Source organism: Erpetoichthys calabaricus, chromosome 5, assembly GCF_900747795.2.
Source record: "Erpetoichthys calabaricus chromosome 5, fErpCal1.3, whole genome shotgun sequence".
Classification (NCBI taxonomy): domain Eukaryota; kingdom Metazoa; phylum Chordata; class Cladistia; order Polypteriformes; family Polypteridae; genus Erpetoichthys; species Erpetoichthys calabaricus.
Genome location: NC_041398.2, coordinates 142,598,433 through 142,625,895, shown reverse-complemented (window position 1 = coordinate 142,625,895; position 27,463 = coordinate 142,598,433). Strand labels below are relative to the sequence as shown.

General features: G+C 40.0%; 1 protein-coding gene across 1 annotated transcript in view; it reads left to right on the top strand.

Annotated features, from left to right (window-relative positions):
* Positions 1–27,463, top strand: part of snx25 (sorting nexin 25) — a 454,529-nt gene that overhangs the window by 394,950 nt on the left and 32,116 nt on the right. The window contains exons 16-17 of the mRNA XM_051928435.1: positions 10,294–10,360; positions 20,735–20,916. Coding sequence (XP_051784395.1) covers positions 10,294–10,360; positions 20,735–20,916 — 249 coding nt within the window. The remainder of the gene's footprint in view (positions 1–10,293; positions 10,361–20,734; positions 20,917–27,463) is intronic.

The window sequence follows — 27,463 nt, the reverse complement described above, 5'->3', positions numbered from 1 at the left end:
GTCTCTCTGGCTTTGTCTACAAACAGTCCAACTTGAGCAGACCCTCTAATATACTCATTCCTAATCCTGTCCATTTTCGTCACACTCAATGCAAATCTTAACATCGTTAACTCTTGTAGACCTTCCCTTTCACTCTTGCTGGTACCCGTCTGTCACAATTCACCCCTGACACTCTTCTTCATCCACTCCATCCTGCATGCACTATCATCTTCACCTGTCTTCCACACTCCCCGTTACACTTTACTGTTGATCCTAAGTATTTAAACTCATCCACCTTTGCCAACTCTTCTCCCCGCATCCTCACCATTCTTCTGAACTCCATCTAATTCACACACATACTGTATATTCTGACTTGGTCCTACTCACCTTCATTCCTGTCTACTCTGGAGCATGTCTCCACCTCTCCTGGGTCTCCTTGACCTGGTCTCTGTTCTCATTGCAGATCACAATGTCATCCACAAACAACTCCGGACTCCTGTCTAATCACCTCTATCATGCTGTCCATCACCATTGCAAATAAGAAAAGGCTCAGAGCCAATCCCTGATGTAATCCTACCTTCACCTTAAACACATCCGTCACTCCTAGCACAGTCCTCACCACTGTCACACTCCCTTGTACATATCCTGTGTCACTCTTACATACTTCTCTGCCACTCTCGACTTCCTCATACAATACCAAAACTCCTCTCTAGGCACCCTGTCATATGCTTTCTCTAGGTCCACAAAGACACAATTCAACTCCTCTGGCCTTCTCTATACTTCTCCAACAACACCCTCAGAGCAAACATTGCATTTGTAGTGCTCTTTTACAACATGAATCCATTATACTGCTCACTAATCATCACCTCCCTTCTTAACCTAGCTTCCACTATTCTTTGCCATAACTGCATTGTGTGACCAATCGATTGTGTATCTCTCTGTACTTACTACAGTTCTGCACATCACCCTTATTCTTAAAAATAAGTACCAGTACAATTCATCTCCACTCATCAAGCATCCTTTCACTTTCCAAGATTTTATGAAACAATCTGGTTAAAAAGTCCACTGCTATCTCTTTCACAGGTATGTCATCTAGACCAACAGCCTTCCCATTTTGCATCCTCTTCATGGCTATCCTCACATCCTCCTTTCTAAAGTATTACAATTCCTGGTTCACTATCTCCTCATCATCTAACCTTCTGTCTCTCTCATTCTCTTCATTCATCAACCTCTTAAAGTACTCTTTCGTCGGTGCACAGCCATTTTAAGATCTCTCCAGAGATGTTCAATCAGATTCAAGTCTGGGCTCTGGCTGGGCCACTCAAGGACATTCACAGAGTTGTCCTGAAGCCACTCCTTTGATATCTTGGCTGTGTGCTTAGGGTCGTTGTCCTGCTGAAAGATGAACCGTCGCCCCAGTCTGAGGTCAAGAGCGCTCTGGAGCAGGTTTTCATCCAGGATGTCTCTGTACATTGCTGCAGTCATCTTTCCCTTTATCCTGACTAGTCTCCCAGTTCCTGCCGCTGAAAAATATCCCCACAGCATGATGCTGCCACCACCATGCTTCACTGTACGGATGGTGCCAGGTTTCCTCCAAACATGACGCCTGGCATTCACACCAAAGAGTTCAATCTTTGTCTCATCAGACCAGAGAATTTTCTTTTTCATGGTCTGAGAGTCCTTCAGGTGCCTTTTGACAAACTCCAGGCAGGCTGCCATGTGCCTTTTACTAAGGAGTGGCTTCCGTCTGGCCACTCTACCATACAGGCCTGATTGGTGGATTGCTGCAGAGATGGTTGTCCTTCTGGAAGGTTCCCCTCTCTCCACAGAGGACCTCTGGAGCTCTGATAGAGTGACCATCGGGTTCTTGGTCACCTCCCTGACTAAGGCCCTTCTCCCCCGATCGCTCAGTTTAGATGGCCGGCCAGCTCTAGGAAGAGTCCTGGTGGTTTCAAACTTCTTCCACTTACGGATGATGGATGCCACTGTGTTCATTGGGACCTTCAAAGCAGCAGAAATTTTTCTGTAACCTTCCCCAGATATGTGCCTCGAGACAATCCTGTCTCGGAGGTCTACAGACAATTCCTTTGACTTCATGCTTGGTTTGTGCTCTGACATGAACTGTCAACTGTGGGACCTTATATAGACAGGTGTGTGCCTTTCCAAATCATGTCCAGTCAACTGAATTTACCACAGGTGGACTCCAATTAAGCTGCAGAAACACCTCAAGGATGATCAGGGGAAACAGGATGCACCTAAGCTCAATTTCGAGCTTCACGGCAAAGGCTGTGAATACTTATGTACATGTGCTTTCTCAATTTTTTTATTTTTAATAAATTTGCAAAAACCTCAAGTAAACTTTTTTCACGTTGTCATTATGGGGTGTTGTGTGTAGAATTCTGAGGAAAAAAATGAATTTAATCCATTTTGGAATAAGGCTGTAACATAACAAAATGTGGAAAAAGTGATGCGCTATGAATACTTTCCGGATGCACTGTATGTTCCTACCCTCACCTATGGTCATGAGCTATGGGTAGTGACCGAAAGAACGAGATCGCGAATACAAGCGGCTGAAATGAGTTTCCTCCGCAGGGTGTCTGGGCTCTCCCTTAAAGATAGGGTGAGAAGCTCAGTCATCCAGGAGGGGCTCAGAGTAGAGCCGCTGCTCCTCCGCATCGAGAGGAGTCAGATGAGGTGGCTCGGGCATCTGATCAGGATGCCTCCTGGACGCCTCCCTGGTGAAGTGTTCCGGGCACGTCCAACCAGGAGGAGGCCCCGGGGAAGACCCAGGACACGCTGGAGGGACTATGTCTCCCGGCTGGCCTGGGAATTCCTTGGGATTCTCCCGGAAGAGCTAGAAGAAGTGGCCGGAGAGAGGGAAGTCTGGGCATCTCTGCTCAAGCTGCTGCCCCTGCGACCTGACCTCGGATAAGTGAAAGAAGATGGATGGATACGGTGGACAGCGGTAGCAAATAACTGGTGCCCCATTTAGGGATTGCACCTGCCTCACACTGTATGCATGCGGGGAGTGACACGACCCTGGATGGATAGATGAATGGAATAATTAAACACAAAAATATTTCAATGTTCCTTAAAAGTTTCGAAGAATCAGCATTCTAAGCTTTCAGATGGCTTGACATTTATTAAAGAGCTGATTGTGTAGCGATTGGTTACTTGGAGAAAGAAAAGGAAGGACAGGAATCGGGGGTTAGTACATTTGAAAAAGACAGTACTGCTGCAATAAATTATTTTATCGAGGGTCACGCACAGTGCAGCAAGCATCTTGTGGGAGGCAGGAACAATCTCTGGATGGGGCGCCAGAGATGCTTTAAGACGCATGCTTTAATTCCTATCAGATGTATACATCTTTTATTTAAATTGTTCAGAAAACTGTAATATCGTGAATGTAATGTATTCTGTGTCCTGTTGGCATAAGAGAAAGTCCATTTAAGTAATTCACGCACAAATAATACATAGAAGAACACATAGAATACGAAGCATTTAACATGCTACTTTAGTTACAAAGGGATTTGAGAAACTAGTAAATTAAACGATTTAAGATGAAGTTTATGACGTTCTACTTTAATGACAAAATAAACTATGTGATTAAAGTGGAAATTTCTACCTTTTTTTCCCCACTGTGTCCCTGTTTTTTTTCTTTTCTTTGTACGTTAATATGCTTCCATATGACAATCAAATGGTGGGCTGTGACTCGCCTTTTCACTGCGGCTTCTTTTTATTTCGGGCATTGTGTGACTTTCTGAACTTGAACTTTCAAGTTTCTCCGCCACTCTGTCACTCAATCAACTTTATTTTGTTGTTTATACCACTGCTTAAATCAACAAATAGTACGTTCTTCCTTGCCTTCACTTGGTATTTGCTGAAATTTTTCATTTTTCCCCATGCTTTGGGGGAAAATTCCATTGTCTTTTCACTGAACACTGAACTTAAGAGGCTATTTATATTGAATTGCATATTCAAAGAGGTCCAATTCTGGGAGGAGTCGGGTTGGGACAGCAGGCACCTGCACGTGCGTTACATTTCATGCTGACCGGGATTTATGTAGCGGGAGAACGTGGAAGTTGGTGTACACGCAGATTTATGTATCTGGATTTTTTTGTGCGTATGCACATTTCCACTTTTCTCCATACGCCATGTTTTATTGTGAATTCTGTGCAAGCTGTTATGTTTTTGTTTTGTTTTTTTTTTGCTTTTAATATCTTCCTTAAGGTGGAAAATCGTCTAAAAGGGCACTGAGTGTGGCCCTTTCTATGATTTTGCCAATGTACTAATGGACCTCACAGAAGAAAATTTTCAAGAACACTTCTAGGGGTCAATTGGCCGATTGAATTAGTATATAGTATTGCTTTAAAAGGTAGCTAAAGGTAGGTTTTGAAGAAGACAGGGTAAATGTAATGATTTTTACAATAAAACTGCTTTTAATATTATGCTTATTAATATTACGATAGACCTGGGTGTATTAAAAGGGTAGAGACTAGGTAGGTAAAAAATAAATATTTCTTAATGTTTCCAAGAGCAGATACAGATTCTGGATTTTGCAAACATCTCTTCATTTTGAACACTTCACTTTGAATCGATTAGGACCCTTAAGTTATGATTGTTCATTTAGTCATTTTTTTCATGCTACTTGTGCTTATTTGCACATATGTCAAAATAATGATATTTGTAGTATTTCTTCTCTTATAAATATTGTCGATTAATTATTATTTTGGTGATGTATTTATTCATGTTAATTCAGAACACTAAAATTCTTCACATACATTATCACTGTTGGAACGTAAATTGGTAAAGTGCCATTCTGAGGGTCACACAGTGAGTCATAAGTGGAATGTAATAGGGAGACCTTAGTTTCTTCATAAAGGAGAACTACTATACTTGTGCTTTGAAGAAATGTGTTATTGTTTATAGTTATTTATATGTTTGCATAGTGTTAGCATTCAATATAATAAACTGATTGTGGGTGTTTGTTTTGTGTTCCCCATATGATGATATTCCTTTTAGAAGACTCAGACTAAACATATGTTGTAATGTTGTTATATGTTTTGTTACCTTTATTTTTATCAGCTATACAAGCTTGTGGCTGAACAGAAGGCCAAAACAGATTCCCAGGGATTTCTGGGTTAAAGGAATATCCCATCCAAAAATTATATATTATTTTTGTATGTTACCCCAACCTGCGGTGGTTTGGCACCCTGCCCGGGATTGGTTCCTGCCTTGTGCCCTGTGTTGGCTGGGATTGGCTCCAGCAGACCCCCGTGACCCTGTGTTCGGATTCAGCGGGTTGGAAAATGGATGGATGGATGGATGTTACCCCAATTATTTGGTACTGATGGCAGAGAAAAATATTTTAATCTCATTTTTGTTTTAAGGCAGAATGGAGAGAGAAAATATCCATGATAGAATTAAATATAGACCAGTGCTGTACTGTATAACAGCAAATAATGTGAATAATGTCCATGGAAAAAAGACAAAAAAAAAATCTCCTTTTACTTGTGTTGCATAATCCATGTCAGTTATCCAGTCATAGGCCCAAAACGACCCTACTCTGATTATTTTGAAAGTAACTCTCAAACAATATTTTAGCAAACAAAACACGTGTTTTACACATTTTGAGCATGTGACTAGATAACTGACATGGAATTTGCAAAAAAGTAACTTTTTTTGTTTGTTTTATCTTTATTCCGTGGACATTTTGCACATTGCTTGTTTGTTGTTGTAGAGTTGTAGTGATATCATAAACTTTTTGCTCTCCATTTTGAATGAAACCAAAAGATTTAAAATTTTTGTCTGCCATCACTACAAACTACATGCTGTAAGTAACATATTTAAAAAAAACATCACTTTTAGGTGAAGTATTTCTTGAATATAAGATAATGGGAGATGAATTTAAGTGTTTTCATTTGTATTTTATGTTCATATATTTGCTGAGGTTTAATTTTAATTTATGCAGAATATTATATATTTATCGATTTATCTTAATTTAATTTAGTGTTTTTGAAAGTTTAAGTGACAAGGTCCAAAGGTTAGAGGGGAAGATAACTTACTTAAACTGTGTTTGGTCTATGTAGAATGGACTGGTTTTACGCCTAAGAAGTCTACCATCGACCGCATCGTGGCACTAAGGGTTGTCATGGAGCACAAATGCAAATACCAGCAGAGTTTCTTTGCAGCCTTTGTTGATTTTATTAAAGCGTTCAACTCAGTTGATTGAGTGGCCATGTGGGACATCCTGAGACTTCTTGGGATCCCCTCAAATTTGCTGGATATCATGGCCGGCCTGTACACTGGTACAGTGAGCGTTGTGCAGACTGGAGGCAGAACCTCTGTATTTTTTCCAGTTGATTCTAGGGTTTGTCAGGAGTGTGCTCTTGCTCCTACTCTTTTTATTGCTTGCATTGACTGTGTGTTGGGCAAGGTGGGGGGTCCAGTGGTTGTCGGGCATCTGTTTGTGAAGAGAGATTCCCTGATCTTGACTTTCCCGACGATGCTGTTATTTTCGCACAGTCAATGGAAGCTCTGATCGGGGCTCTCGAGAGACTGAGCAAGGAGTCTGAGTCAGCAGTGTGTCTGTCTGTGGTGAGAATGTTGAACTTATCGAGAGGTTTACTCACCTTGGTACCAACACTCATGTCTTGTGACTCTTCCTATGATGTCAGTAGATGGATTTGGAGAGCATGGGGGGGGGGGGTCATGAGGTCACTAGAAATGGTTGTGTGGCACTCCCGACATCTTTGCAAAAGGACAAAGGTCCGAGTCTTTAGTCCTTCTGCTTCCTGTTCTGCTATATGGTTGTGAGACATAGACGTTATCCAGTGACCCCAGACAAAGACTGGACTCCTTTGGTACTGTGTCTCTTCGGAAAATCCTTGGGTACCGCTGGTTTGATTTTGTTTCGTATGAGGGGTTGCTCATGGAGTCCCGAATGAGGCACATTTCCCACATTATGAGGGAGTGTCAATTACGGTACTACGGCCATGTGGCACGATTCCCATAGGGTGATCTGGCTCGCAGGATCTTCATTGTTGGGGACCCAAATGGCTGGACCAGGCCAAGGGGACACCCACATGACACCTGGCAGCGGCAAATAGATGGTCATTTCTAGAGGGTGGGACTGGTCCACCTATCTGCCAGGGTGGGTACCAACCATGATACTGAGTTGTTTCGTTGTGTGGTGGGTGCTGCAACATGCTGTACCAGTGCATGCTCCCCAACCTGACCTGTCCTGACTTGATAGTATTTTAATTGTGCTTTGTTTTTTGCCATCAGTACAAGTTCAAAGACATACAAAAGCTAACCTAACAGGTCCACACATATCTCTTTGATGATTATCTCAATGATTATTAGACTTAAAATAAACACCGCAAAACTGTCATTTTCCACGTTTCTCTTCCTGAACACTGTACATTCTTCTTCATATGTCAGCGTCACTATAGATCCCATTTTTTACACCTACTGTTTACCATACTAATTTGTGTTGAATTAGATCTACAGATGCCTAATGCAACTATTCTCCTTTTCTGGATATAAATCCAGACTGCATACTTTGGACTATCACATGGTCACCGACTTCTGACCTTCATTACCTGCTCCAATTTGCCTGGTTAAATCTAATCTCCAATGGATCACCTCTTCTTTTAGAATGCTAGAATGTGTGCATTTCTTCTTTTCTAGTATTCTGAAATAGTTTCTCCCTTCACCATTAAGTTTCACGGCCATTTAAGGATATTTCCAGTTGCCTTTAGCATTTCCCACACTATGTAAGATTGGCCAGTTTCTTTGCATCTATTTGTGTTCATCTTTTTTTAATGCTTTCTTGATTTTGTTTTTCTAACAACCTTCAACTTGGTCTTTCTACTTCCTCGCATCCAGCATCAGTATCTCATTCGTACTTGTCATTCAACAGCTTCTCTGTGGATTTCTTCCAGGTGTTCCCAATCCCATTACTGTCAATCATAATGTTCTCTCAGACATTTGTAAGCAATGCAAAGCCACTGCATTCCTAAAGAAGTAAACAAAATGAAAAGAAAAAAAAGCTATAAAGAAGATGAGGTGTCACAAAGTGTGCATTTCTTCCTGGCAGTAAGGCCCTAAAAATATTATGTAATAAGAATAACTCTAGGGTGTGAAAGCAGAAGTGAACATCAAGCACTTTGAATGCCATCTAGAGGATGGGTCGCAACAGCTAGCACAACCAGTAAATATTTTTGCGGTCCATCTTCACATAACGAAGGAACTGAATACTTCAGGTCCATGCATGTTTTAAATCTTACACAGCATTTTGTTGAAAATAGAGTAAATTATTATGCATGCTGAGAGGGGTTCCCAAACTTTTTCATACGACTATATATATATATATATATATATATGTGTATATATATATATATATATATATATATATATATATATATATATATATATATATATATATATATGTGTGTATATATATATATATATATATATATATATATATATATATATATATATATATATATAAAATATACACACAGATATATTCAAAATGGAATGAATTATTATTCATTTGTTTCTTGTACATTTTGCATTAATATTGTCTCTGGTCATATGAATTGCACAAAGCAGATTTGTGATTGTATCAATTGCGAGATATTGTATTTATAAAGTCAGTATTCAGTTCATTATATTGTTGAACTTACATTTTTAAGTCCTGGCACACTATACAGTATCATTAAACAAAAGAAAAAAATTACAGATAATAAAACCGCAATGAATTCATGTATTGAATTGAACTTGGTGGCTTTCCCTGTGTTTGTGTGTTTTTCTCGGGGAACTTCAGTTTCCCACCCACGCCCAGAAGCTGCGCAGGTATTAGGTTAATTGATGTCTCTAAATTAGCCCTAGTGTAGGTGTGTGAATGTGCATTCCCTGTGGTGGATTAGTGCCCTTTCCAGAGATGGTTTCTGCTTTGCGGCCAATGCTGTTAGGACCAGCTCTGTCTCCCAAGCCCCCAAAAATGTATTAAGCAGGATTATGAATGTGCACTATGTATTGTAACCACCACGGGCTACCACTGAGCCCCAAACCATAGACAGTAATGTCCATCACGATTTTTGGTTTAAATAAAAGATATTTATTTAGCAAATGATCCTTTTCAAAAATCAACCACCAAAAGAGCAGTCACCAGTCCAATAATTCTGTTACATTCCTCCTCCTTCCTTTATCCCAGAGTGTCACCTGCTGGCTCCCCAATGTGACGCAGCAGGCTTCTTTTCAAGCAAAACCCAGGACTGTTTCTGGTGTTCACTGCATTGTCAATCAGTAGCACTTGTGGGTCACGTGGAAACTAGTATTGTCCACGACCTGATAGCACCCTCTGGCGGTACCCAAGGACCCCGACAGGGCTGCACTGCCACACTCCAATTCCCATGCAGCCCTACAGATGTCATGATTGGGATCAAATGTGGGGAACCCTGCTACCTTCAGTTTTGGGGTATGGGTTGTTCCTGGAATCCATGTTCAGCCAGTCCATTCATTATAGAACAAACCCAGCTGAGATGAGGCTTATAGTGTGTTCCAGCCGGTTTGTCCAGTCAAGAACTCGGTGTCTATCCTGGTTTGGGTGCCCGTCTCTTCCCCATTGTATTTACAGTATAAACAGTGCGTACATTTCTCATTATCAGGCTGACAGAACTGCATCTGTGTATAAACATAAAATAACACAAAATCAAAGAAAAACATGTATATTGTAGTTCAAATATATTTGTTTCAGTTTTTCTGAATCATGCTTCGACTTATAAACGGCATGCTTTTCTTTATTGGAAATACTGTATAGATAACATAAACCCAAAATGGCGTATGCATGTTTTGTTTCACATTCTTAAAGGTTCCTATGACCTTGGAGACAAAAAAATCCAAGTTCTATCCTCAGATTTCAACTGCCACATTTCAACTGTGCTACTCAACCCTACTGTAAGCACTTTGTAATGCGCCACAGTACCATAAAACATATATAATTATTTGAAAATAAAATGAAGGCCTGATCAAAGGGTTGATACTGGTATTATTACATGACATGTCCTCTTCAATAACCTACTTTACCTTCGAACTGTTTACATATCAATCAGCCGTTATAATTTTACCATTTTTAGAAGAGTGTAATTCCTGCACTCCTCAGCAGGCCAGTCCTCATTATTACTCAATACTATGTGATTGTGGTCTTGCCAACATACTAAAGCATTTATAGCATGCTAAAGGGTATTCATAATTTCTGAAATCATATTCTTTTGTCAAGTAATCTTTTTTTGATTTCTTTTACAGTGTTTAAGTGGGTCAGAAAAACGCTTATTGGACTAGTCCAGATTTCGTTTGGAAGAACTATAAATAGGTAGGTATCAGCAAAACAGATGTTTATTTCCTGTTTTCAAATTACTTTTCTCCTACATCATCAATGTGACAGTTTTACTAAAATAAGTGGTGTAATATTATTATTGAGTTTTCTTTTGTTTCTTTTCCTTCCCTTTCATTTACAGTTATATTAATAATTCTGTTAACCATTTTTCTTACATTTGAGTAAAATACTCAAAAAGGCATAATGTATGTTGATGCATTCATTCCTTATTGATTTTTAAACAATTATGACATAGCCAGACTAGGATATTTTCAGTATTTCACACCAGTCATATATAAGAGTGGGGAGAGATTGTAAGGTTAGTAACATTTTAAAATATGAGGGTTAGAATGTTTACAGAAAGAACTCAAGGGAGCTGAAAACACATCAAAACTCCATAGCCCCACTGACCTTGTCTTTCACAGTTGATGTCCAAATTGATGCTGTGGCATTCCTCAAATACTCTTTTTCATGCCCCAACACGCAACCACCCAAACCCCCCCCCCCCCCCCCAAATGGATACTGTAGGGTTACTTCTGGTACATTGTCCAGAGTCATATCAGGGCTGTCGTTTTATACCACCTTGAATCACCTTTTACTTGTAGAGAAAATAAACAGCCAGTATTTTTTACAGTCTTTCCTTGACTATAAGAATAAATGTTTCACTCAGTCTGGAACCTTTTTTTTCTTGCTTACTTACCATACAGAGATGTACCCTATCTTTCCTCAATGGCTTGTGGAAAAGCTCTCCGCAACTATTAATGTGGGATTCCTCTCTCACCTTATGACCAATGATGGGTCCTTCACCTCATGAGTACCATTCTTATTCTATTTCTGCCTTAGCTACCCTACCAACAGAGTATAGCCTAATTTGAACATTATGTCCAAGAATAATAAAGATACATACAGTATGTGCCTCAAGTATGTGGTCTGCACATTTTTGTCTTGTTATTAACCTCATATATGACAGTAAACTTAGTGTCTATTTGATTCAGCTGGCAACATATTCTATATCCTTCTGCCTTTGCTAAACTAACAGATCTCTTTATTATGACATGTATGGAGTTTCCATGTTCTGCCACATTTCACAAGATTTGCTTGTTAGGTTAGTAGGCCACTCTAAACTGAGTCAATGTTTGTTATTTTGTTTGTCTGCCTTCATTTTTTGTTCTCCTGAAGGATCTGTTTTATGTTAGTGGCTCATGTAGAGCTATGTTTCTGCCACTATGGGTTTATTTTCGCAGTTCAACTAAGTACTCTTTCCAATACTTTCAGCATTTTGGGACCAGATAGGAGTGATCCTTTTAGGGTCTTCATGATTTAGAAGAACCTCTGCATGTTGTGGTGGTTAGCAAATTGTTTTGTTTTCTTAGCTTGCTGCTCCTTGTTTTTTCTTGTTGTCACTTATTTGAATATGGGTCCACACTTCTGTGGCGGTGGGACATCATTTTGCCATGCATAAAGCATTTTTGTTTTGTTTCGTTTGACTTCCAGAATTTCATATAATTTTCATTAAACCATCCCTGGGGTTGAGGTAGGCAGTGACCACAGAGGTTAAAAAAGGTGTCAACTGCTACATTAGTGTCATTGGACATTAGCTGTTTGAACTTAGCAGAGACTCCTTCCAGAAGAACAGCTTTCTGTCTGTGATTCTGGAGTGCTCTGATGTTGAGTTTTTTAATTTTTCTTGAACTATCTTCGAAACTTATAGACAGGCAGTAAGTTCATGGCTATAAAACAAGGTGGTAGTCTATCATATAAGAAGTCATTTCACACATTATATGCGTAATGTTGACATAGTTCAGGTAAGGGACCATTATGATTACATAGTCTTGGAGATTTCAGTGTTTTTGTATTAGAGATACACTGAAGACCACAAGTTAATGCATCCATAGTGCTGGATATAATATCAAGAACAAATTCAACTTAACTGCCATTCCATTGACATTAGCATGTGCTTGATGAACCTCCAAATCAACTTGAATAAGCATCAATCAGCTACCATCTCTAGTGCCAGTGTGCCAACCTGAATTACTTAAAAGAGCATCAATTAACAGTTTAATCCTGAAAAAGTTGTGGTGTAATACCTGCCCGAATCCCGTGAAAACCAAATTCTCCAATGTTTTAAACCACATTTAATTATAAAACAAGGAAGGCCGTCAGTATAGTAGGCAGGGCTCAGGTTAGTCAATATTTCTAGTTTTGCTGTATGCTTAATGATTTTGTATATCATGAGAAAATGATGATTTGCTGACAATCAGATACTGAAAAAAAAATGAAGAATTGTGCCTGATCCATACTATTAATTATGTACACTTCAGATATAGAATTATAATGGCCACAGTACAAGTGAACCTGTAAGACCAAAAATAAAAATGATATTAGAACTTGCTGAAAAATATAGAGATGAGCAGGTAGACTTCCCATTCAATTCTAATGGAGAAAAGAAACAAAAAAGAACTCTACAGATGGGATGAGAAGTGAAAGCGTGAACAGATCTAATCCTAATGAGGTCTTTATATGAGAAATGCAGTATCGCTACTTCTTTGACTTGCATTATGGCTATTCATATCTTCTGCCACAAGTGACAATTTGGCAAGCCACAGTGGTATGGAAGAATGGACCAAGAGACTAAATCAAAAACTAAAAAATAACAGGGGCTGTAACCAGAAAGACAGATGACTTTGGCAAATCCAATACATGAAAGAAGACTTGAAAGTCAAATTTTTTCTAACCAATTCATTAGAAACCAGAACATTAAAGTTAAAGCACTTTCAAAAGTTTTTTCTTTTCTTTTGAGATGTTGATTTACATGGCATTGGTTTAAATAATGTTACACTGATGACTACACTCAGCAGGACTTCTGGGATATGTATCTAAGCACCATTCAACAAAGTATTTGTTCCCACATAAAAGCCAATAAGACATCACAGAATAATGATAAAATAAAACTATTAGTGTTTTTGAACAAAATAGAGCAGCAAAATAACTATGAAACTGAAAAGAGTAACTTTTAAATCCTTGGAGGAAAAATACAATTCTTCAAAAGAAAAATATTTGATTCCCAGAAAACATCTGATAAAATCATAACATAGCTTTAATAATGATGATTGTAGAAGTACAAAAATTTCATAAGTCATATTTAATCTAACCCAAAGCATACTCTAAATGTAACCAAAGAATTCTGTAAGCAAAAAGGTTGAGCCTTATGTAGACCTTTTCAGACTCCCTATTTAAATTAAGTAAATTCAACGACATCTCTCTTATTACTGACTCAGGTGATGCGGCAGTCCTTCTCCTCCTTGACCTGTCTGCTGCCTTTGACACTATTGACCATGAGATATTGCTGTTGTGGCTTGAACATCTTGTTGGGCTTAAAGGGGCTGCTCTTAACTGGTTCAGGTCATATTTAACTGGTAGACACTTTTCAGTGACTTTTAATTCCTCTTCTTCATCTACTGCTCCTCTTAAATATGGTGTTCCTCAGGGATCCATTTTGGGTCCTATTTTATTCTCCATATACCTTCACCCTATCGGAGCGATTTTTAGGAAATTTAACATTTCTTTTCACTGCTATGCTGATGATACTCAGGTTTATATTCCTGTCTGCAACTCTACAACAAATCAACTCCACAACTGTCTGTCTGAACTAAGATCCTGGATGGCTAATAATTTTCTTGATCTAAATCAAAATAAAACTGTGGTGCTTATAGTGGGTCCATCAGCTAAAGCCCAAATTGGTCTTGGACTACTTGGCTCTTTCTCCGTCTTTTCCAAACCTCAAGTCCGCAATCTTGGTGTTACCTTTGATAGTAACCTCTCTTTTGAGAAACAAGTAAATTTTGTAGTCGAGTTGCTTTTTCCAACTTCGTCTGTTAGGTAAGATAAAGCCTTTTTTTATCTTCTAGGGATCTTGAGATAGCTACTCATGCGTTTATTTTTTCTCGCCTCGATTACTGCAACTCGCTGTATCCTGGGATTAATAAATCCCTGATACACAGGTTACAGTTGGTCCAAAATGCTGCTGCTCGCTTTCTGTTTGGGGCAAGAAAGTATGACTCTGTTTCTCCTAGTTTAGCTTCTTTACCTGTCAGTTTTTGAATTGATTTTAAAATCTTGCTGCTAGTTTTTAAATCTTTACATGGGCTTGCTCCTGCCTATTTATCTGAACTGTGTGTTTTACATCAGCCATCTAGAGTGCTTAGATCTTCTGGTCAACTGTCTCTGGTTGTCCCTCGTAACAAGTGTAAAACCAAGGGGGACAGGGCCTTTGCAGCTGCTGCGCCTCGCCTGTGGAACTCTTTACCTCATCATATAAAGGAGTCGTCTACAATTGAACTGTTCAAAACAAGATTTAAAGACTCATTTCTATTCACTTGCATTCCGTGACCTTCAGTAATACTAATGGTTTCCTCTTTGTGATTATATAACATTACTTCTATTTTTTATGTATATAACATTACTTCTATTAATTATGTATTTTATTTTATGTTCATATATTTTTTTCTATTTATGTTTTATGTTAATTTGTTTTGTTTTTCTTTTATTCTATTATTGTAAAGCACTTTGGCCACAGCATTACTATGTTGTTTTAAATGTGCTATATAAATAAATTGACATTGACCTTAAATTGTAGATTTCATTTGTTGAAGAGATCGCTGGGTCACAAATTGTCCGAAAGCAGTAGCAGCTGGAAAATGCCACAGCAAAGTTTCTTAAAACAGCAGTATCATTAGATTAATAGTGGCAGACACGAAGCAGTTACTGCCTACAAAAGATATGTAACCAAAGGCAAAGCTTTCTACTGCTCAGTTGAATAATAATTAATTTGTAACAATACTTGTTCTCACTTGAAAAGAAGGGATGGAAAGCAAAAAGTGTTATGATAATTAGTATTATTCTAAAATATGAATGTGCATATATGCAGAAATATCCACCTTAATAAAAGAACAAGTGTCTGTGTATCTGTGTGTCCATCCAGTTTTTAGAGATTAAAACATTTAGTAGAAGGGTCTAAGAAAATCAAAAAGATGACAAACACCAAATAAGGGTCTAAAAATAAGAAAATTGTTCTTATAGGCCTATTCTTTTGTCTGGTGTTATTCTTTGGCAACAGGAGCTGGGTAGCAAATTTCCTGCACCCTATTGGGCCATCTGAACAAGGTTTATAGCTGCAATGCTAATAACTGATAACTTTTGCATAATGGACAAGAGATGAGTGAAAATAGTGATAAATCAGTGAACACATTGGGAGACCAAAGCTCTTATACAACTAGGCTAGAGTTACTAAACCAGGCCAATGCTGTTTTGACCACCTCAGCATTTTCCCAACAAAACATTTTGACTGTAAGAGTGGTCAGTTCAACAAGTGACACAGAGAGGAAGCAGACAAAATATAAGGCTTTAAAGAGGAAAAGGCCAATGTATGGAAAAGGGTTCAGGTGCGTATTTTTATACCAGGCTAAAAGGACAAGCCATACGTCAAAACAAAAAATATTGATTACTTAGATTTCAACCCATCTTAGGCAGCATAGCTACTACAGAAATACAAGGTTCCTTGCAGTGTTTCTCTTAATGAACTTTTCATTAGGTCTGCTTGACTATATCTCTAAAATAGTAATTTTTATTTTACTGTTGAAGTGTTTATGGTAGCTAGATGTAATTGTTATCAACTAAGTTGTAATATGTCATCAACATTTTAATTTATAGTAAAATGTACTACAATTGAATATCCATCCATATGTTTACAAAGCCGGTTCATGCAGAGTAAGGTCAACACAGGGCATTTCCCCACATTATCAAGCATAAGGCGCAAGACCATCAAAGAGCTTGCATCCCAGACCTGCACAGACCCACACTCATTAACAGAGGCCCAATTTTAAAGTACCGATTATTATGTCATGCAATCTATGGGAGTGACAGAAAAATCCATGCAGGCAAACAGGAAAACTGTGCAAACGGCACATAGGATCTAAACACAGTCTCCTAGATGTGTACAGACAGCAGCACTAACTACTGTGCTTGCATTAAAAATGAAAAATATCTATTTGTACTTCTTCCTCATGGCTGATGAATTTTTAAATGCTAAAGGTAAACATGAATTTCTTCCTTTCACTTGTAAATAGAGAGAAACCATCTTCTTCTTTATGCTAGCAGAATTGCTGCCATTTTTCATCTCTTTAAATATTGACTGTATGATTTGAATATGATTATGTAGTTAAGCATAGCAGCAGCTGCTTTGTAGCCTTTCAGTTGTTGTCTGTCTATTAAATGGCGTTTCCCCTCGTATTGTGCTCCACTCTCAGCTTCATCTTGCTTACTCTGCACTTCTAATGGAGCACAGCGATGTAGAAAAACCAGGATTATGGGAAATGCATAAACCAAAAAAAAATTCCTGCTCTAAATAGCTTTGTAGAATCAAGTAAATAATTATGTTACCAGTGTTACTTTAACAAGTAACCCAAAAACTGAAGTCTTGTATGTTACCCTTTTTAAAGTCTGCACATAAAATAATTTTAACAGGCATATTACATTAGAAAAAAATAATTAGACTCTGATTTTGGTAGCTAGGTGTAATAGAAAATTATCACAAAAGTAACTGTGCAGTTTGGGCAGGCAAAAGGATGTGCTGCCAGCAAATGACAGAAAACCTCTCAACAAACTGCCCTTTCTCTCTTGTTTCATGTCAGTACATAAGGAGTTACTCCATGTATATAGCCCATGTTTTGTTAAGTAATGCTGTAATACTGTTTCTTCAAATGAGAACAGTTATGTTAACTTTAAATTTAAATCTTCTAACCAGGGACCTACATCTGCAAAAAAAGTAAGCAGAATCATTGAGAGCCTTACTGAAATGCTTAATTAATTATTGGCATTGCCAAAAGCAAAGCTTCTAATTAAATGTTGATTGATTACCAACAGTCAATCCATTATTTCCCACAAGGCAGTGACATCAAGCACACTGAAAGGCTCTAAGGTATTGATTATCGGGTGCAGATTGCAGGAAGCACAACTGTGTTAAAGCAGTCTTATTATTAGTCTTTGCAAAAAGTACTAAATGTTTGGAAAGCCATCCCTTTTTCCAGGAGGGATGGATGGATGAATGAAGAAAATAAAGTGAAGATGCTTAGAAGATTGTAAGAAAATGATTTAATAATGGATAAGATGCACATATTAAACCAAGTGATATGACCTGGTTTCTGAAGCTGTGCTGGAAATCCTATTAAAAACATTTTCCCTTTATTGCCAATTACTTGAAGGTTGGCCAGCATCCAAGCACTGGCATTGTTAAGAATGCAGTGCACTTGTCCATAGCTGTGTTACACGAAGGCCAAGCTCCAGATCATTATAGAGACCACAGAAAAGACATTTTAATCTATAACAGACATTGTAAATTATGATATTCTTAAGGTAGAAAATGTTTGTGATGTGTTTAGGTCACTATATCTCCAAGCTGGTTAGACTAATACTGATGCTGATATTATCAAAGTAAAATCAAGTTTCCAGAGAGATTGTTAGTTGTCATTTACTAACGTTCAACCTGTGTCACAATATATCACCCAAACCTTTATTTTTCAAAGTGAAACTTCCAGCCTTTAAACCAGTGCCCAAATTAGAATGTTTCAGAGAAGAGTACAGTGGAATATTGCTGTACTGAAAATATTGAAAATTAAATTGATAGTGTAGAGTTTTTGTGTTCTCCTTATTTCTTCATGGACCTTACTCAAGATATTCCAGTTACAACCCAAAGGTGTGCATTTTATGCTAATTGGTAATTCTAAATTGGCTAAATGCGAGTGTGAGCATTGTTGTTTTTGCCCTCAAATAGACTGACTTCATGTCCGGGGCTGGTTCCTGCTTTTGTCCATTGCTGCCAGGATTGGCCTCAGCCTCACATGAACCCAAACTGCTTTAATTAGGTTTTAGAATGTTAGGCAGTCTCATTCTCAGACCCACTTAATCCAATTCAGGGTCACAGGGGTTGCAGCATATCCCAGCACTACTAAGCCTAAGACAGGAAATAACCCTGGACACAGTGCCAGCCCATCAGAAGAATACTCTTGATTTTGCTTACATGCAGTGCCAGTTTGATAACACCAGTCAAACCAACCAGCATGTCTTTGAGAATGTGGGAGGAAAGCACATAAAGACATGAAGATGAAAGTATAAAAGCCGCACAGATGTCCAAGTGTGGTATTCAAACCAGGATGCTGGATTTATCAAGGGGTGGTGCTGCCTACTGTGCCACCCAATGTAAATAGTATGGAAGACTTTATTCAATAATTCTTCTGTTTTAAGTTATTTGTTTTATCAATTTTATTATCTGTCATATGAATTAAGTCCAGTTCAAATTTGGGTCAGTTGAAACATTTTACTTGGGTTAAGTGGAGTTGTAGACCTAGAAGAAGTGTGCTATAAACTGAAAATTGCTCATTAATTTTTAGGTCACCAGAGCACCAGATGAGTGTTTATTACAGAACTGTGACAGTGCCACCAACAAGTGTCTTTGTAAAAGCCACTCCAACTTGCCTGTGGTGTTTTAGGTACTATTAAAGTCTCCAAACCCTTGTACAGTGTGTGTGCTTGTTGAATATAGTTAAACTGATATGCCGTCAGAAACAACAGCTGCTATTTGTAAAATGAATAGTGTGAGGTAAGAAAACTCATTGTGTTGTACTGTCTATCTAAATGTTTATAACAGGATTAATGCTTTTTTTTTTTTACATTGCATTGAAATTTTTTTCATTGCATTGAAATATGAATGCACTACTTCATGATATACTGTATACATTTGTTACTCACTGGAATATATACTGCAAATATATTTTAAAGTAAAATTACAATATTGTTTTCAGACAGTTTTCACTCGTAAATGTAGTATATCATAGTAATGCTTTTATATTTGCTGGTATATTTGCTGAGTTTTTACATCTTTTTAGATTTTTGCTTGCACATTTGAATTTGATTATGTGGACAAGTGTAGGGCAGCACTTATTCCACAGTTCAGGTTAGCATAATCGATCACAAAATTCTCCTTTATCACTGCGGCATCTACTTATAACAGTGAAGCCTTAGGAGTTGACCCTCAGTTGGAAAAAAACAGTTTTCAAGATATAAACAATATGTTATAAAGTTTGATATTTAAAAGTGAGAAAGATACAGTATATTTATAAAAGCAGAGATCACTTCTGTGTTGAAGCAACAATGTTTTCTATGATCATTGGGTTACTACAATAGTTTCTTTCTATGTACACAGTATCTGCATTGTTGATTAGCAAAGTGCCTTTCTGGGTTTTTTTGACAGTACTAAAATGTTAAAGTGGTAAAACTAACAAATATGTTATGGAATATATCTTGTCAGAAGTTTCTTTTTTTGTGTAATGTGAGTTTGACAGAGATGGTGGTTGTTATTGTTTGTTATAAAATGTATGTATTTCTTGAGCTTCTGTAAAGAGGTAAATTTCCCCTTGTGACAGAAATCTATATATCTGTTGCTAAGCTGGTGTAAGAATTGTCAAGGGACACATATACTGACTGCCTTGTGCACAAGGCAAAATAAACTGTATATATATATATTTCAATATACTGAAAGTAGCTAAAAAATTTAAACAGTTCTCAATCAAGACTTAGATTCTTCTCATTCTTGCTTGATACTAGGTTAAAATGAAGCAAAGTAGTGATAGTGGAAAAAAGTTTTTTTTGATAACTTACATGTTGTTTCCTAAAGTTAATTAACCAAGAAACTGATTAGCACCAGCCATATTTCAAGCAAGACTGAAAACATTAAATAGTAATGCAGTTGTGTGAATTCAGTTGCAACTAAAACCTTTCCAAGAGTTTAATTCAGAATAAACAGATTCTCAGTAAATAATTCTGTAAATACACCATTAAAAAAAAACATGGAATAAAATATTGGAATAGTAATCAGTCAAGACTTAGATTCTTTTGATTCCTGCTTGGTGCTAGGTTACAATTAAGCAAAGTAGTGATGGTGGGAAAAAAAAAATCATAACTTACATATTGTTTCCTAAAATTAATCATAGCATTATTAACGAAGTTTCATTGAAGACTATGATTCATAGTGACAAGCATCTCCCCAGGGCTTTCATTATGTAGCTTGTCTTAAGAGTATTTTGGGTTGCTTACTAACTGCAATTTATATAAAGTTGTTGAATATTTGTATATGTAGATATATTTTTGTTGAGTAACTATTTTTGATTGTAAATATTAATAAGCAAAATAATCCTATTAAAGTAAATAATGTCATTATCATATGCTGGGTTTTTTGCTGCAGTGTCTTGTGTAATTTTTAGTATTGTATGTTGAATTCACGGCAGTATGTAACCACATAATATGTTTTCTTGCTTGCAGACAAATCCGTGACACAGTCAACTGGATATTCAGTGAACCAATGCTTCTGTATTACATCAACATCTTTCGGGATGCCTTCTGGCCAAATGGAAAACTAGCTCCAAGTTCAACGCCACGAACGGAAAAGGAGCGTCAAGAAACCAAGCTAAGAGCACAACAAAAGCTGCTGGACAACATTCCAGGTACAATTGCTATTTAGTAAAATTCAAATGACTTAAGGTAATTATTAAGTGATACCAAAATAAAATTTATGATTTTTTTTTTTTTTTTAATTCTTTAATTTTACATCTTTTATTCTTTGGCCTTTCCAATTTAAGGAATAAAAGTTGAATGTGTCACATGTTCTGTTGTTATTTACAAGAGGCTTACAGTTTGCAGTGCTTTTTAAAGGTCAGGGTACAAAGCATTTATCTTTATTGTAAGGTTAATCTTTAAAAAGAAATCTATCAGTTTCAGTCATTTTAATGTGAACTTTTCTGTAAATTTCAGGGGTTTTTTTTTAAGAGAATTATTTCAGTCAAGTGACAAAGCAAAGTAAAAAATTATTTTTCTAAAATACCAAAATTCAGTTAAGTATATTTACATAAAGTCTATTTCTCTCACCATTGAAATGATTTAATTTCACTCCACTTATGCTTGTTATGATTACAGTCGCAATGTGCCCAGCTGGACAAACCAGGCCAACGTCCAGCACATCCTGTACCTGTCCAGGGATATACCTTATACATCCACACTATTGGAGATCCTAACTACATGCCCAGTTCACATCAACTAACCTTTCCATATATGGCAGTTCTACTCCATGAACCTCCTGTACTGTCAGGCTGCTCACCCTATTTGTCCTGACTCAGCAGGAAAACAGGATAACTGATTTTGTGAGTAAACCAGGAGAAACAAGCAAATGACAAAAAACAAAAGGAAATAAAAGTAAACCATAGTGACCGTAAGAGGCAAAAGTCAAGGTCTAATAACAGGTAAAAAGTCAAAACCAGGCAATACAAGAAGAGAAAACAAAAATAGATCAAAATGAAATTAAGGGTTTTATCTGCAGATCAGATAAGATTCATAGCGAAAGGCCGACCTTTTATGCTGCAGACTGTGACCCTGACAATGTCTCTTAAAGGAAAAGGCTACAAAGCATCAGTTTTCAGCCTAAATCATGACATCACTCCCTATAATGTCAAGTCCTTTAGATGAATCCATCCGGTTTCCCAGGAATCAAAACCGAGTCAGAAGGTGAGAGGCATGAAGGGCATTAAACTTTACCCAGGATCGATTGATCCCCTGGACCATACCCCTTCTAATGCACCAGATATTCCACTGTTAAACCTCATCTTCTAGAATCCACCAGATATTGTACCTCATATTTTTCAATATGATCCACAGAAACAGCTGGTGCTGGTGAATGCAGAGAATAATATAGGCTGCTACAAATTGGTCTTAACCTGGAAACATGAAAAGCAGAGTGGATCTTAAAATGCGCAGGTAGAGACAAATTATAGGATACCAGACCCACCCGGCATCTGATGACGTATGGGCCAATAAACCTAGGGGCAAATTTATTATACGGTACCTTAAGCCGAATATCTATGGTTGCCTACCACACTGTTTGACCTTCTTTCAATATCTGTGCCTTTTTGCACTTTTTGTCCGCAAAGCTCTTCATAGTTTATTATGTTTAATTTAAATTTTTATGAATGATGTCCTATTCAGCATGAATGTTATTAACATAATCCCTAACACGTGGAATGGCACACAAGGAGGATGGTGATTCAAACAACCAGGGACTGAATCCATCCATCCTCTTCCGCTTATCTGAAGTCAGGTCGCGGGGGCAGCAGCTTGAGCAGAGATGCCCAGACTTCCCTCTCTCCAGCCACTTCTTCTAGCTCTTCTGGGAGAATCCCAAGGCGTTCCCAGGCCAGCCATGAGACTTTGTCCCTCCAGCGTGTCCTAGGTCTTCCCCGGGGCCTCCTCCCGGTTGGACGTGCCCGGAACACCTCACCAGTGAGGCATCCTGATGAGATGCCCGAGCCACCTCATTTGACTCCTCTCGATACGGAGGAGCAGCAGCTCTACTCTGAGCCCCTCCCAGATGACTGAGCTTCTCACCCTATCTTTAAGGGAGAGCCCAGACACCCTGCGGAGGAAACTCATTTCAGCCGCTTGTATTCGTGATCTCGTTCTTTCGGTCACTACCCATAGCTCATGACCATAGGTGAGGGTAGGAACATAGATCGACTGGTAAATTGAGAGCTTTGCCTTACAGCTCAGCTCCTTTTTCACCACGACAGACTGATGCAGAGCCCGCATCACTGCGGACGCCGCACCTATCCGCCTGTCGATCTCACGCTCCATTCTTCCGTCACTCGTGAACAAGACCCCGAGATACTTGAACTCCTCCACTTGAGGCAGGATCTCGGTCCCAACCCTGAGAGGGCACTCCACCCTTTTCCGGCTGAGGACCATGGTCTCGGATTTGGAGGGGCTGATTCCCATCCCAGCCGCTTCACACTCAGCTGAGAACTGATCCAGAGAGAGCTAAAGATCACGGCCTGATGAAGCAAACAGGACAACATCATCTGCAAAAAGCAGTGACCCAATCCTGAGTCCACCAAACCAGACCCCATCAACACCCTGGCTGCACCTAGAAATTCTGTCCATAAAAGTTATGAACAGAATCGGTGACAAAGGGCAGCCCTGGCGGAGTCCATCTCTCATTGGAAACGGGTTCGACTTACTGCCGGCAATGCGGTCCAAGCTCTGACACCGGTTGTACAGGGACCGAACAGCCCTTATCAGGGGGTCCGATACCCCATACTCCCGGAGCACCCCCCACAGGATTCCCCAAGGGACACGGTCGAACGCCTTTTCCAAGTCCACAAAACACATGTAGACTTGTTGGGCGAACTCCCATACACCCTCCAGGACTCTGCTAAGGGTGTAGAGCTGGTCCACTGTTCCGCGACCAGGACGAAAACCACACTGTTCCTCCTGAATCCGAGGTTCAACTATCCGACGGACCCTCCTCTCCAGGACCCCCGAATAGACTTTTCCAGGGAGGCTGAGAAGTGTGATCCCTCTGTAGTTGGAACACACTCTCCGGTCCCCCTTCTTAAAGAGGGGGACCACCACCCCAGTCTGCCAATCCAGAGGCACTGTCCCTGATGTCCATGTGATGTTGCAGAGACGTGTCAACCAAGACAGCCCTACAACATCCAGAGCCTTGAGGAACTCCAGGCGTATCTCATCCACCCCTGGGGCCCTGCCACAAAGGAGTTTTTTGACCACCTCGGTGACCTCAGTCCCAGAGATGGGGGAGCCCACCTCCGAGTCCCCAGGCTCTGCTTCCTCATTTGCAGGCATGTTAGTGGGATTGAGGAGGTCTTCGAAGTACTCCCCCCACCGACCCACAACGTCCCAAGTCGAGGTCAGCAGCACACCATCCCCACCATACACAGTATTGACACTGCACTGCTTCCCCCTCCTGAGACGCCGGATGGTGTACCAGAATCTCCTCGAAGCCGTCCGAAAGTCGTTCTCCATGGCCTCCCCAAACTCCTCCCATGCTCGAGTTTTTGCCTCAGCAACCACCGAAGCTGCATTCCGCTTGGCCTGCCGGTACCTATTAGCTGCCTCCAGAGTCCCACAGGACAAAAGGGACCGGTAGGACTCCTTCTTCAGCTTAACAGCATCCCTCACTGCCGGTGTCCACCAACGGGTTCGGGGTTTGCCGCCACGACAGGCATCGACCACCTTACGGCCACAGCTCTGGTCAGCCGCCTCAACAATAGAGGCACAGAACATGGTCCATTCGGACTCAATGTCCCCCACCTCCCTCGGGACATGGTCGAAGTTCTGCCGGAGGTGGGAGTTGAAGCTACTTCTGACAGGGGGCTCTGCCAGACATTCCCAGCAGACCCTCACAACACGTTTGGGCCTACCAGGCCTGACCGGCATCCTCCCCCACCATCGAAGCTAACTCACCACCAGGTAGTGATCTAGTGATCAGTTGACAGCTCCGCCCCTCTCTTCACCCGAGTGTCCAAGACATGTGGCCGCAAGTCCGACGACACGTCCACAAAGTCGATCATCGAACTGAGGCCTAGGGTGTCCTGGTGCCAAGTGCACATATGAACACCCCTGTGCTTGAACATGGTGTTTGTTATGGACAATCTGTGACGAGCACAGAAGTCCAATAACAAAACACCATTCGGGTTCAGATCGGGGGGGCCATTCCTCCCAATCGCGCCCTTCCAGGACTCACTGTCATTGCCCACGTGAGCATTGAAGTCTCCCAGCAGTACGAGGGAGTTCCCAGAAGGTATGCCCTCTAGCACCCCCTCCAGGGACTCCAAAAAGGGTGGGTACTCTGAACTGCTGTTCGATGCATACGCACAAACAACAGTTTGGACCCGTCCTCCCACCCGAAGGCGGAGGGAGGCTACCCTCTCGTCCACTGGGGTAATCCCCAATGTACAGGCTCCATGTCGGGGGGGCAATAAGTATGCCCACACCCGCTTGGAGCCTCTCACCGGGGGCAACTCCAGAGTGGTAGAGAGTCCAGCCCCTCTCAAGGAGAGTGGTTCCAGAGTCCAAGCTGTGCATCGAGGTGAGCCCGACTATATCTAGCTGGAACCTCTCAACCTCACGCACTAGCTCAGGCTCCTTCCCCTTCAGAGAGGTGACATTCCACATCCCAAGCGCCAGCTTCTGTAGCCGAGGATTGGACCGCCAAGGTTCCCGCCTTCGGCCACCACCCAACTCACACTGCACCCGACCTCCTTAGCCCATGGGAAGGGGGACCCACATTGCCTCTTCGGGCTGTGCCCAGCCGAGCCCCATGGGTGCAAGCCCGGCCACCAGGCACTCGCCATCAAGCCCCACCTCCAGGCCTAGCTCCAGAAGGGGGCCCCGGAAAACGCCGTCCAAATTTTTTATTCATCATAGAAGGTCTTTTGAACCGCACTTTGTCTCATCCCTCACCTAGGACCAGTTTGCCTTGGGTGACCCTACCAGTTGCATAAAGCCCTGGACAACAGAGCTCCTAGGATCATTGGGACACGCAAACCCCTCCACCACGATAAGGTGGCGGTTCGAGGAGGGGGACTGAATCCATACTGACACTCAAACAGAGACATCTTTAAAGATGACTGAATCAGGACATTCCTGGAAAATTCTGCCATAGGCAACATATCAGCCCAATTGTCCTGTTTAGAATTTACTGTACTGTACAGCGTAAATATTTTTCCAAGTCTTGGTTTATTCTTTCGGTTGTATCTTATACGAAAACCATTACCATAACGCTTTTCAGAACTTGGAAATAAACTGCAGACCCCTGTCCAATATGATAGTAGATGGGGACCCATGAAGGCAAACTACTCGTTGTAAGAAGATGTCTGCCAGTAATTTGACTGATGCTACCCTGTTTAGAGGAACAAAGTGAGCTCTTTTAAATAGCCTATCTACTATAATCAAAATTGTAGTATAGCAAATCTCTAAAAATATGCCAAATCTTGGGCCCACTCACTATGATCTGATCTTTGTCCTGGCTCAGAAGGAAAACAGGATAACTGATTTTGTGAATAAACCAGGAGAAACAGGCAAAGGACAAAACAAATTGAAATAAATATAAACTGTAGTAACCATAACCCAGATGAGAGGCAAAAAGTTGAAACCAGGAAATACAAGAGGAGAAAACACACAGTAGATCAAAATGAAATTAAGGATTTTATCCACAGATCAGGTAAGATTCATAGTGAAAGTCTGACCTTTTATGCCGGTTGTTGATTAATTCTTGGTCATGACCCTGGAAACCCCGCCCCTAGAAACAAGGCACGTGACTGTAGCAACAGTACATAATATGGCTTCTCTTAAAGGAAAAGGTTACAGAGCATCAGTTTTCAGCCTAAATCATGACATTATTGTAGAGAGTGAATCCAGCAACCTTGCACAAGAACCTGATATTGGCTGCTTTTACTCACAGTCTCGTTCTTTTGGTAGCAACCCAGAGCTTTTGAAAATAGGTGAGGATGGTAATGTAGATTAATAGGAAATCAAAAGCTTGTTTCACCACTACATTCTGGTACAGCATCCATAAGACAAGCTGCCATGGTGCTGATTCATTGACAAATCTCACAACATAACCTTAACTTATGAATAAGACGCTGAAGTACTTGAACTTGTCCCCAGGGGGCAACTACTCAGTCTTACCAGCAAGGAACAAGACGCTGTTTTCTGGGAGAAAAACATGACCTCAGATTAGAAAATGCTAATTCTCATCCCATCCGCATCACATTTAGCTGAAGGCTGATCCAATGCACAATGAAGGTCATCGTTTGTTGAGACTACAAAAAGGCATCAAAAAGTTACCTCCAAGAAAAGAGCAAAACACAAACATAACTGAAAATAAAAATGAGACAAAGTTACAGTGGTCATGTGATAGCTAAAACTAGATTATTAGTTATTGGAAAAATGTTGCTCTGACATATCTCCATATGTGCTGCGACATATAGGTGTTAGGGTGAGAATCTGGTGCCAACAGTATTAATCCATTGTGACCTGCATCAGTTATAGGCTGGTGATGGTAATATAATTGTGTGGGGAATGTTTCACAAACATATCAGTGACTTTACTTTACTCCAGTAGTCTGCACAGTCCCCTGATTTCAGTCCAATCCAGTGAATTTGAAGATAGAACAGGAGGTTCACAGCATGAACGTGTTGCCGA